At 38.6% G+C, this 13,442-nt stretch overlaps 1 protein-coding gene across 2 annotated transcripts in view; it reads right to left on the reverse strand.

Annotated features, from left to right (window-relative positions):
• The window catches only part of LOC135111515 (uncharacterized), a 716,663-nt gene that overhangs the window by 585,258 nt on the left and 117,963 nt on the right, over positions 1 to 13,442 (reverse strand). For both annotated transcript variants that reach the window (XM_064024883.1, XM_064024882.1), the window contains exons 24-25: positions 12,381 to 12,554; positions 6,069 to 6,247 (exon numbers count right to left, since the gene is read on the reverse strand). In XM_064024883.1, coding sequence (XP_063880953.1) covers positions 6,069 to 6,247; positions 12,381 to 12,554 — 353 coding nt within the window. The remainder of the gene's footprint in view (positions 1 to 6,068; positions 6,248 to 12,380; positions 12,555 to 13,442) is intronic.

A 13,442-nucleotide genomic window follows, 5' to 3' on the forward strand; every position in this document is an offset into this window, starting at 1 on the left:
TATCGCTTGACACCTAATATGACCAGTTACTTGCCATTCACTGCTGTCACAGGAACTCATATGTTGTGTCCTTCTGCAATTATCACTAAAGACTCGCCAATATCAACAAACAAAGATACTATACACCGCTTGATTAAAGAAATGCAGTCCATTGATTTTTATAACGTTTCATCAGGTGAATGTCACTCCTCATCTAAACCATAAGTTCCTAACGTTCTATTTTCATGTTCAAAGGTCTGGGTGCAGATTGACAGAGTTCGCAAAAGTTTAGAAGCTCCTTATTCGGGACCTCATGAAGTAATACAACGTGACCCGAAACATTTCATCCTCAGACTTCCTCAGGGTGACACGTATGTATCTATTGACCGTTTGAAGCCAGCTTATATACCAATCACCAGATAAGCACCATCTAATGATAGAGATGACCTGACTACGTCTACCTTAGACTCTAATTCATCTCCTTTGCCTGATATCTCTGCTTCTACACCTTCCCCTTCTGCTCATTACCAGTCTGATCTTCCTCGCCATACCATACCTAACTTCCCTCATACAACTCATTCAGGGAGGACAGTGTATTTCAATCAACACCCTCACTATTTATATTACTAGGTGAACTCCGTTCTTGAGGGGGGAGTATTGTAGGAGTACATAGATACACCATTAGAAGTTCGAGGTAGGTTCCAGTAATGCGGTTTACACCTCTTTGGGTACTGCCACGGTCTCGGTCATTCAGCTGACTGGACGCCTACCTAAAACACCACACACTCACACCTGCAATGGTTTTCCTTTATTGTGATTTAAGCACCACCTGGAGTTTGGGCCTCTGTTGTTGTATACGAGTATTTGCTGTGACCATGTCAGAGGAATCTAACTGCGCCTGTGAACAGCACCTGCAAATAAACTCACGGCACCTGTCTGGAAGTTTCTGTACCGATCCCTGCTCTACAAACCCATGGATAATGAAGGATGACTGAAATGGAGTTCCCATTCATCTATTCCACATCCCTAAACACATTAAAATGAAAAACAATTAACATGGTATTTTATGCAGAATAAATGTAACTTTCCTAATAAATAATAATGCTTAATTATAAGAAATACAAATAAAGTAAATACAGTAAACAATAAAAGCAAATCAAGCAGCTTATTGCCTTGCAAGCTCAACGATACATATGCCACAATCTTTTTTTTTTTTTCAAAGCACACTAGGCATTTTACAGTAACATGTTAACTGTTTTTGCTATTTGTTTGCATTTTGCTATTCAAAATATGTAGCAAGATTTCAGCTGTTAAAAGAAATGGATAACAGTTTGGCTAACAGCTTTATTACTCAAATGCACAAACAAGCTGGCATTCATGTTTTTATTCTATTACTGAAGATTAGCTAAATATGATTTATTAGTAATATTATTAAATATCAAACATTAAGATAATTTTTATGTAATTAATTATCACTATATAATTTTGGTGGAGATATGAAATGAGTCATTTTTCCTCTAACTAGTGCAATAGACTCATATTTTGTAAACAAGCATTCCCACTCAGGCACCCATAGCCAGTAATACAAACTGTCATTTAAATATAAAACACCTTTGGGTAATATAGTTATTTGGTGTTCAAAATCAATTCACTGATTGCTGGAGTTTGCAAAAGAGTTCCCACTTCTATTAGAAATACACCAACAAAACATACATGACAAACAGGCAAGTTTGTTTTCAAAATGGGTTGCAAAAAAGTAACAATAATGGTAAAAATTTTCCTGAAAATGCCTTTTTTTTTATTATTTTTTTTTATGTAGGAAGGACACTGGCCAAGGGTAACAAAATTCTAATAAAAAAAATGCCCACTGAAATGCCAGTCCCATAAAAGCGTCAAATCAGTGGTCAAAAATTGATGAATAAGTGTCTTGAAACCTCCCTCTTGAAGGAATTCAAGTCATAGGAAGGTGGAAATATAGAAGCAGGCAGGGAGTTCCAGAGTTTACCAGAGAAAGGGATGAATGATTGAGAATACTGGTTAACTCTTGCATTAGAGAGATGGGCAGAATAGGGGTGAGAGAAAGAAGAATGTTTTGTGCAGCGAGGCCACGGGAGGAAGAGAGGCATGCAGTTAGCAAGATCAGAAGAGCAGTTAGCATGAAAATAGCGGTAGAAGACAGCTAGAGATGCAACATTGCGGTGGTGAGAGAGAGGCTGAAGACAGGCAGTCAGAGGAGAAGAGTTGATGAGACGAAAAGTTTTTGATTCCACCCTGTCTAGAAGAGCAGTATGATTGGAACCCCCCAGACATGTGAAGCATACTCCATACATGGACGGATAAGGCCCTTGTACAGAGTTAGCAGCTGGGGGGATGAGAAAAACTGGCAGAGACATCTCAGAACACCTAACTTCATAGAAGCTGTTTTAGCTAGAGATGAGATGTGAAGTTTCCAGTTCAGATTATAAGTAGAGGACAGACCAAGGATGTTCAGTGTAGAAGAGGGGGACAGTTGAGTGTCATTGAAGAAGAGGGGACAGTTATCTGGAAGGTTGTGTTGAGTTGATAGATGGAGGAATTGAGTTTTTGAGGCATTGAACAATACCAAGTTTGCTCTGCCCCAATCAGAAATTTTAGAAAGATCAGAAGTCAAGCGTTCTGTGGCTTCCCTGCGTGATATGTTTACCTCCTGAAGGGTTGGACGTCTATGAAAAGACATGGAAAAGTGCAGGGTGGTATCATCAGCGTAGGAGTGGATAGGACAAGAAGTTTGGTTTAGAAGATCACTAATGAATAATAAGAAGAGAGTGGGTGACAGGACAGAACCCTGAGGAACACCACTGTTAATAGATTTAGAAGAAGAACAGTGACCGTCTACCACAGCAGCAGTAGAACGGTCAGAAAGGAAACTTGAGATGAAGTTACAGAGAGAAGGATAGAAACCGTAGGAGGGTAGTTTGGAAATCAAAGCTTTGTGCCAGACTCTATCAAAAGCTTTTGATATGTCCAAGGCAACAGCAAAAGTTTCACCACAATCTCTAAAAGAGGATGACCAAGACTCAGTAAGGAAAGCCAGATCACCAGTAGAGCGGCCTTGATGGAACCCATACTGGCTATCAGATAGAAGGTTGTGAAGTGATAGATGTTTAAGAATCTTCCTGTTGAGGATAGATTCAAAAACTTTAGACAGGCAGGAAATCAAAGCAATAGGACGGTAGTTTGAGGGATTAGAACGGTCACCCTTTTTAGGAACAGGTTGAATGTAGGCAAACTTCCAGCAAGAAGGAAAGGTAGATGTTGACAGACAGAGCTAAAAGAGTTTGACTAGGCAAGGTGCAAGCACGGAGGCACAGTTTCGGAGAACAATAGGAGGGACCCCATCAGGTCCATAAGCCTTCCAAGGGTTTAGGCCAGCAAGGGCATGGAAAACATCATTGCGAAGAATTTTAATACGTGGCATGAAGTAGTCAGAGGGTGGAGGAGAGGGAGGAACAAGCCCAGAATCGTCCAAGGTAGAGTTTTTCGCAAAGGTTTGAGTGAAGAGTTCAGATTTAGAAATAGATGTGATAGCAGTGCTGCCATCCGGTTGAAATAGAGGAGGGCAAGAAGAAGAAGCAAAGTTATTGGAGATATTTTTGGCTAGATGCCAGAAATCACGAGGGGAGTTAGATCTTGAAAGGTTTTGACATTTTCTGTTAATGAAGGAGTTTTTGGCTAGTTGGAGAACAGACTTGGCATGGTTCCAGGCAGAAATATAAAGTGCAAGAGATTCTGGCGATGGAAGGCTTAAGTACCTTTTGTGGGCTACCTCTCTATCATGTATAGCATGAGAACAAGCTGTGTTAAACCAGGGTTTAGAAGGTTTAGGACGAGAAAGAGAGTGAGGAATGTATGCCTCCATGCTAGACACTATCACCTCTGTTATGCACTCAGCACACAAAGACGGGTCTCTGACATGGAAGCAGTAGTCATTCCAAGGAAAATCAGCAAAATACCTCCTCAGGTCCCCCCAACTAGCAGAGGCAAAACGCCAGAGACACCTTCACTTAGGGGGATCCTGAGGAGGGATTGGAGCGATAGGACAAGATAAAGATATGAGATTGTGATCGGAAGAGCCCAATGGAGAGGAAAGGGTGACAGCATAAGCAGAAGGATTAGAGGTCAGGAAAAGGTCAAGAATGTTGGGTGTATCTCCAAGATGGTCAGGAATACGAGTATGGTGTTGCACCAATTGCTCTAGGTCATGGAGGATAGCAAAGTTGTAGGCTAGTTCACCAGGATGGTCAGTGAAGGGAGAGGAAAGCCAAAGCTGGTGGTGAACATTGAAGTCTCCAAGAATGGAGATCTCTGCAAAAGGGAAGAAGGTCAGAATGTGCTCCACTTTGGAAGTTAAGTAGTCAAAGAATTTCTTATAATCAGAGGAGTTAGGTGAGAGGTATACAGCACAGATAAATTTAGTATGAGAGTGACTCTGTAGTCGTAGCTAGATGGTGGAAAACTCGGAAGATTCAAGAGCGTGGGCACGAGAGCAGGTTAAGTCATTGCACATATAAACGCAGCATCCAGCTTTGGATTGAAAATGAGGATAGAGAAAGTAGGAGGGAACAGAAAAGGGGCTACTGTCAGTTGCCTCAGACACCTGAGTTTCAGTGAGGAAAAGAAGATGAGGTTTAGAAGAGGAGAGGTGGTGTTCTACAGATTGAAAATTAGATCTTAGACCATAAATGTTGCAGAAGTTAATGAAGAAAAAGTTGAGGGGGGTGTCAAGACACTTAGGGTCGTCGACAGAAAGGCAGTCCGACCTGGGGACATTTATGGTCCTCTCCCCAGATGGGGACTCCGAGGCTGGTGTAGGAGTCGCCATGATGATTTTAAAATTTTTGAGTGAAGGGTGTGTGTGTTATTAGGTGTTTGTAGTTTTGTGTGGAGAAAGAGAGTTGTCTTTAGAGGGCAAGCTGTGACTGCCCCCCTTGTGTTATGAGACACAAAGGGAAACGTTCAGTGAGGTCACAGCTGGGTTTAATGATAAGTTCACAGCACCCCCTGAACAGTGCTTTAGACCTCACTGGGAGTAATTATCGTTTCGGCAGGTGTCTACTGCCTCCTCCTGCCTAGTGTGCCACAGCCTTAATTTCTATGGTAATTATGTCCTTCCTCTTCTAATTACCATCATCCTTAGTAGCCAGCCTCTTAGGCAACATTATAGCGCTACAGCAAACTTCACATAAAAACACAAAGAAGACAGTGAAGAACACAAATGAACAAGGATGTGTCAATGTAATCATTTCCTCTCCACACCCACACTCCTGAGTGAGAGCAAGTGAGAGCAAACATGGCTGGGTATCTCTTTGTTTGCCTCCTACCATCTTGTGGAAAACAAAGGCCAAGCCTCTGCCTGTTCAAATAGGTGTTCATAACTCAAGCCTTCACTTGTAACATGAAGCATTTATTTTTATTCATCTTTTACTTCTAACCTGAATTACTCATAATTCCTACAATGATACACTGCATTTTTTACTTTAATTTTATTTTTACTTATAGAAGTCTTGATGTGTAATTAAGGAACATCTTCAAGATGGCAATGCCCAGCATCACACCCGTCCCTCCCTCCTCATCAATTCCTTAATCATTAATATCTGTAATTTCTAAATCATGGCATTAAAAGCATTTGACAAAAGAATATTTCCAACTTAGTATAACTTAATCTTTTACTTCCGTGAATATGTGACTTACCTCACAGGACACCCTGCATCTATATGCAGGGTGCATATATATATATATATATATATATATATATATATATATATATATATATATATATATATATATATATATATATATATATATATATATATATATATATATATATATATATATATATATATATATATATTACTGTATATACAGAGAGAGAGAGAGAGAGAGAGAGAGAGAGAGAGAGAGAGAGAGAGAGAGAGAGAGAGAGAGAGAGAGAGAGAGAGAGAGAGAGAGAGAGAGAGAGAGAGAGAGAGAGAGAGAGAGAGAGAGAGAGAGAGAGAGAGAGAGAGACTTGAGTGTAATAAAAACCAAGGAAAAAAAGAAATAAGTATTACCGAGGGACTGTAAAGTGCCTCAAGGCCACCAGTCCATTCGCCCTCACTGAGGCTGAGGTCACCCTTTATGGTTCCAGCAGCCATCACCCAACGTCCATCCTCCTGTGGCAGTAAGCATTTCACTTGCATATCAACCTCCATCAGTTCTGTCTTGCGGTTTTGACGACGGTCCACCACACCTGCATTATGAGATGGCAAAGTAATACTCAGTACACCAAATTTCATATACATACATACCATGTAGATGTGTGTCCTATTAGCTGCCCGTCTTTGGATACCTGCTGTCAAGGCTTCACCTGTCATTTTTCACAATCCAAGACTTACTCACTTACCGAGACCTCCATATCACAATTTGCTTTAGAATTTCACTCAAGTATGCTCTTTTTGCATATTCAATATAATTTATTGTCACTACTTTCCAGACCACAATGATGAACAACACTATGTATCCATTCAAGCCCTTTATAATATGCTCTCACCCATTTCAACTATTCAATAATGTATTAATCACACTCATACCATTCCAATATGCACACGTGAACATAAGGAGAGCCTCATCCACATTTTATCAAATTTGCAACATAGTAACCTCCAATATAGACAAATGCAAAAGTATTTATCATTCACAAACAAAATCAGTCCTCTTATCTAGTAAGCTTCCCACAGATCCCTTGATCATAATATCATATGGTTAACAAGACCCTCACTAGAGGACAGGTCAGAGAATCAGCTGATTTCTTTCTACCAGTTGCTGAATGACTTACAAAAGTTCTTAGCCAATGAAATGCAAGACCAAATACAGAAGATGACAACAGCAGGTGATACTGCAGAATGAAGGAGAGAAGTGGATTGTGAATATATTGAATTATGGTACCACAATATGGATACACGGTGGCAAAGCCAAGTAATAGGTTATGTGTAGGGCGTTAGTGTTATGTGTTATGTGTTATTTGTGTAGGGCGATAGTGACTTGTGAGTTGGTACTCAGTAGAGTAATGTGTATGGAGTGGGAGGGTTTGTGTGAATGAGAGTGACTGCCTTAGCTCCAAAAAATAAGTACATGGAGCATGACCCTGATGAAAGGGAGTTGTGCTCTGTTGTACAGCTATTTTGGCAGACTATAACAAGACTATGGTATAATATATACAAATCACCTCCACATCAGCTTTGGTTTTACCTTTCCCCCATAACAGAGTGGTACAATGCCTTTGTTCAGGCAGCTGTCCAAAGGACACCTTTGTGTGATTGATGACGTGGCTACCAGGTTGGTGCGAAGATCATGAGAACCAGGAAAGAGTATCTCATGCCTACATTCCAAAAATAGCAATCATAAATTCAAAACATAACCCCACAACATTTTTTTATTTTATTTTATTTTTTTATATAACCAGCCAAAGAATTAGTGAAATTTTGTGGTCCCAACAAAGGCATCACTGAATGGTGAGATGATGATGATGTCATCAAAAGAATTAGCCTTCAACCTTCCTTTTCAACAGGCTGGATATCCTCCAACATATTATTATCATTTTTTTTTCTGAGAGCCACTGGCAAAAAAAAAAAAAAAAAAAAATGGACCATTTAAATGCCACTTCCCAAAGAAATGCCAAATAGAATGATCAAATAGCAGAGGATAAATGTCTTGAAACCTCCCTCTTGAAAGAGTTCAAATCATTGAATGGAGGAAACACAAAAGCAGGAAGGGAGTTCTAGAATTTACCAGAGAAAGGGATGAATGATTGAGAATAATGGTTAACTCTTTCATTAGAGGTGGACAGAATAAGGGTGAGAGAAAGAAGAACGCCTTGTACAGCAATGCCACAGGAGGAGGGGAGGCATGCAATTAGTGAGATCTGAAGACCAGTTAATGTGAAAATGAGGGTAAAAGATAGCAAGAGATGCAACACTGCAGTGGTAAGTGAGAGGCTGAAGACAGAGGAGAGGAGTCGATAAGATGAAATGCTTTTGATTCCACCCTGTCTAAAAGGGTGGTATGAGTGGAGCCCCCTACCCATACTTTATACATGGATGGATGAGGCCATTGTACAGAGTTAACATCCTGGAGGGTAAGAAGATGAGAAAACTGGAGGAGACGAGTCAGAATGGCTCACTTCATAGAAGCTGTTTTAGCTATGGATGAGATGTAAAGTTTCCAGTTTAGATTATATGTAAAGGAGAGACCAAGTATGTTTAGTATAGAAGAGGGGGTCAGTTGAGTGTCATTGAAGAAGGAATAGTTATCTGGAAGGTTGTGTAGAGTTGATAAAGGGAGGAGTTGAGTTTTGAGGCATTGAATAATACTAAGTTTGTTCTGCCCCAATCAGAAATTTTAGAGCTATCAGAAGTCAGGCATTCTGTGACTTCCCTGCATGATCAGTTTACTTCTAAAGGATTGGATGTCTACGAAAAGATGTGAAAAAGTGCAGGATAGTATCATTAGTGTAGGAGTTAACAGAACAAGAAGTTTTGTTTAGAAGATCATTGATAAATAATAGGAAAAGAGTGGGTGACAGGACAGAACCCTGAGGAACACCACAGTTAATACACTTCAGAGAAGAACAGCAGCAATTGAGCAATCAGAGAGGAAACTTAATGTGAGGTTACAGAGAGAAAGATAGAAGTCGTAGGAGGGTACTTTTGGACATCAAAGCTTTGTGCCAGACTTTATTAAAAGCTTTTAATATGTCTAGGGCAACAACAAAAGTTTCAGCAAAATCCCAAGACTCAATAAGGAAAGCCAGATCACCAGCAGACCTCAGAGCAAGTGTTTCCTTGATCCTATAATAGCTCAGCTCAACAAAAATACAAATCACATTTTGTATTAGCCATAGGGGTAAATATTTGTCTATCAATCATTATATGTCAATCACAATATGCAGGTGAAATTTTTGTAAACTAAGCCTATGGCCAATTAAACTGGTTAAAACATAAGTAATTATCTTCACTCCTTTCTCAAACCTCTTTGTTTTATTTTTCTAGTCCTCCACACAACCTTTCAGTATCTGTAAAGACTTTTATTGAAGTAAGAGATAAATAGCATAACTCTTCCTTTCTTGGGAACCAAGGAGAGAGACCAATAGTGTGCAGGAGACAGAGGATGCTTTGAAATTTTATTTAAAAAAAGAAAACAATGCTACTAATCAAGGAACCTTTGAGTTAAAGGAGAAGCATAACAAGGGCTTGCAACCCCTGGCACACCTGAATAGCCTCCCCTGAAACACCATCCAGAGTGTTATATATATATATATATATATATATATATATATATATATATATATATATATATATATATATATATATATATATATATATATATATATATATATATATATATATATATATATATATAATCTAGAAAGAATTATGAAAGGTAGTTCAGATCTGCAGGCATGACAGTCCAAAAAACTAATGTAGATAATTGCATAGATGCTGAATGATGACTGATCTTATGCCTTCAGGAAAATTCAAAATAAAGCAAACCCAATAATATGCAAAAGTCTTAGACAGCTTTAAAGCTGTATGAAACCATCAACATTTTTTTTAAGACTGGCAGATGAACATGAAAAACATATTCAATACCAAGTAGTAGATAAGATGGTTTGTTGTTTAGGATAAAAGGTATTTCTTATATAGAGTTTATTTCATGTACAGAGAGCTGCTTTAAGGCATCAGTCATCACTTGCAAGTTCCTTGGCTTTTTTGACTGTTTTTGGAAATATCTAATTTCTCTCTCTCTCTGTTTCAATATTTTAAAGATGCGGTATTTTACAGCTTGTGCTTCAAATGACAGGGTGCAAATACTATGTTGTTGTAATATCTGTCATAATGGGAACATTCTAGAGAGCCATCCTATATGGTCAAGTTAATTGGAAGTGGTGCAGCCTCAAGGCAACTTTCCTTTAACTGGGAATCCGAGTCTCTTTACAATGCTCTCAGATAGGTTTGGTTTAGTTGGATCAGGTTAGTTTGGCTAGGTTTGGCTGCCCCCAGGGATTAGCTAGTTTCTCATTCATGAATTTCAGAATGCAACAGTTATTAGTGCCTTTCATATGACTATAATATTAATTTCTGCTTGAGAATCACTGGTTTTCTATCCCCAGAAGGAAGAGTTATATCAGTGAAACTAATGCTGATAGCATGGCAGTTAAGCAAGTGAATGTGGAATCATTTGGTGGTACAAGACAGTTAAGAGACTGTATGTGACATTTAGTAGGAGAATTAATTTTGTAGTCATGTAAATGATGAACACAAAAAGTTTGTTTTCAAAACCTATGCCCATTGTTTTTTTTTGTGTTATGTATTAAATTAATTTATGAAAAATTATAGAAATCATTATTACAAATAAGAGAAACACAAATAACCATTGCATTCTGAAATTCCTAAGTGAGAAATTAATCAACCCCCAAGGATAGCTTAATTTACCCTTAACTAAACCTAAGCAAACCTAACCTTGGCTGAGCAAGAGACTTGAACCCCCAGTTAAAATAAAGTTCCCTTGTGGCTGCACCACTACCAACTGACATACAACATTCAATCCCAGAGTTAATCAGATGGCAATTCCCAGCCCTCCCTCTTTCATTCTCCTTTCCTCATGTCTCTACTGCTCTCCCATGGGACATCCCCTTTCAGTTTTTCAAACATCTAGAGTAATTACAGTATTTGAATGTATAGTGGCTATCTGGTGCATTCCCACTATGGTAAAACCTTGTATGAAACAGCAAAGGACCCCACAGGGCTACATAGCAGCAATAACATTGTATTCACCCCTGTCATTTGAAGTACAGTAGCTGAGAAGTGCTGGACCCTCAAAATATTAAAACAGCAATTAGACACCTACTAAAATTAGCCAGAAAAGCAAAGAAACTTGCAAGAGATGGGTGATGCCATGATGTTTCTCATCAGTACGTCATTTTGATCTTAATGCAAACTTTAATACTTCATAAAAAAGTATGACAGTTGTCATTACATATGTAGCAGTCATTTCTCTCATTTAAAAAATCCATAAACTTTTCAGATCATATTACAGGAAATAACAAATTTAAGGTAGTAATTTGGAAATTTACTATGGAATGGGTAGTCCTAGTCTTCCCAAAAACTCCTCACCAAAGTTTTAAATTCTGATACTCATCTAAGCAAAAAGCAAAGGCCAAAGGTGACTGTGAAACCGAATTACGGGTACAATGGCTTTGTTGGCTAGCTAGTAAGGATAAAAGGGTGATTATGGAATTGGCCCAAAGGCTAGTTCACCAGGTTGGTCAGTGAAGGGAGAGAGAAGCTAAGGCTGGTGGTGAACACTGAAATCTCCAAGAATGGAGATCTCAGTCAAAAGAAAGAGTCAGGATATGCTCCACTTTAGAAGTTATTTAGTAAAAGAATTTTTTTATGGTCAGAGTAGGGCAAGAGGTATACAACACAGACAAACTTAGTTTGAAAGCGACTTTAGTCATAGCCAGATAGTGGCAAATTCAGAAGATTCAAGAGCATGGGCATGAGAGAAAGTTAAGTCATTGTGCACACAGACATAATATCAGCTTTGGATTAAAAAGCATTAGTTCATATGCTTCAAATGAACTATTACTACTAGCCTCAGCCACACCACAATAGTGAGGGAGGAAGGGAAGAGAGTCATCATTATCTCCCCACCATGATCAAAACATAACATTGAGACAAACAGTACAGAAAACACCTCTTGCTAGAGAAAATATGGCATGTCGAGTTCCCCAGTTTTTTTTTTTTTTTTCTAATCAGCTGGTGAGTGGAGCTTGATTGATGGATAGAGCTTTTTAGAGGCCTATTGAGTTTCACCTGACATAGAAAAAAGCTTTCACAACTATGAACTATCACCAAGTGGAAAATCATTCAAATGTATGTCATAAGCAGCACTGTACACTGTAAAAACACACATGTACATCCTGGGTCTGAAGTGGCTGATCTGAAGGCACAATAAATTTCCTAGCCATGAGAGGGTGGGGATTAAATCCCTGTCATGGAGGCATACAGTACAGATACCAAGACCATAAACAAGTGCCAAGTATTAGAATAAATTTTTTGGGTCTTTACTCTCCCAGTAACAACACAACCCATTGCCTTCTCTCTCTCTCTCTCTCTCTCTCTCTCTCTCTCTCTCTCTCTCTCTCTCTCTCTCTCTCTCTCTCTCTCTCTCTCTTTTAAAGATTTTTCCATATTCACTAAAGAAATAAATTTCCATTGGATAAGTTCTCATATTTCTGGCATATTGGTTTACATATTTTGGCATATAAAGGGTTATAGTTATATAATTTTCTACAAGTAAACCAAAAAATGTAACATCCATACCTGTGACCCTGATGGCATCCTGGCCTTGATAAGTGACGGTGAAGATGGGCCTAATCACATCTCGCCCCTGCCTACTGTGGGCAGCAAGGCCTGCAGTAAGGGTTGCCACCTCTCGGCCATTCAACTCCACACTGAGATCCGCCCGCCGCTCCCTCCTGCTATCCACATAACGACCTGAGAGGTTATAAAAAAATATTGACTTAAATTCTAAAAAATATAATTGTTTTCTGAGAAAAGTACCTACTTAAGGTCTAATGAACATGACAAATATCAGCATACAACATACAAGAAAGGTATATTAATTGACAGATAATAGAATGGGCACAAGATGGTAAATACTCTCTGAAAACATCACCTTGCCACTTCAAGAATGTCAAGAAATTATGAAACATGTACAGATAATCCTCATTTTACACTATATATAGGAAATTTTAGGCATAACAAATAAAACTAATTAAACATAATTTTCTTGTACAAAATGCAGTCAACCCTCAACATTCAAAGGAGTTAAATGAAAGACATCCGTGAATGTTGAAAATCTGCAAATGATTGGTACAACCCCACTAGAAAAATTCCAGACCCCAGTACACTTAAAAACACTCTTGTCTTCCTTATGTTTAAATAAGGAAAAGCCATACAAGATGTATTTACAAGCATTTTACACAATATTTATTAAAGGGAAGTAAAATAATAAATATTATGATGTGGCTTCTCACTCCATCCTCCCTACACAGTCTCAACAGTTCAACTACCAATGCTGGCATCACCACAAACTCTACCCATCTGTCTCCATGTTGTCACTACTGTGGAAAACAAAACATCACAGATGATACGCACTTCAACAAAAAAACATGATAAAATGTCTTGAAGGGTGTCTTAAGGGCCATGGTAAAAATATGATGACAACGTTAAGCCCTTATCACATGAATGTGATGACTGTGTGAATGAAGGCAAGGGAAACACAGCTGGGCAGCTGATAAAAAAGTACACAATATACAGGAAATAAGAAATGTACATAGTTGCTTGCTAATAATAATAATATAAAAAAGCTTAACTGGAGAT

Source organism: Scylla paramamosain, chromosome 22 (assembly GCF_035594125.1).
Source record: "Scylla paramamosain isolate STU-SP2022 chromosome 22, ASM3559412v1, whole genome shotgun sequence".
NCBI lineage: Eukaryota > Metazoa > Arthropoda > Malacostraca > Decapoda > Portunidae > Scylla > Scylla paramamosain.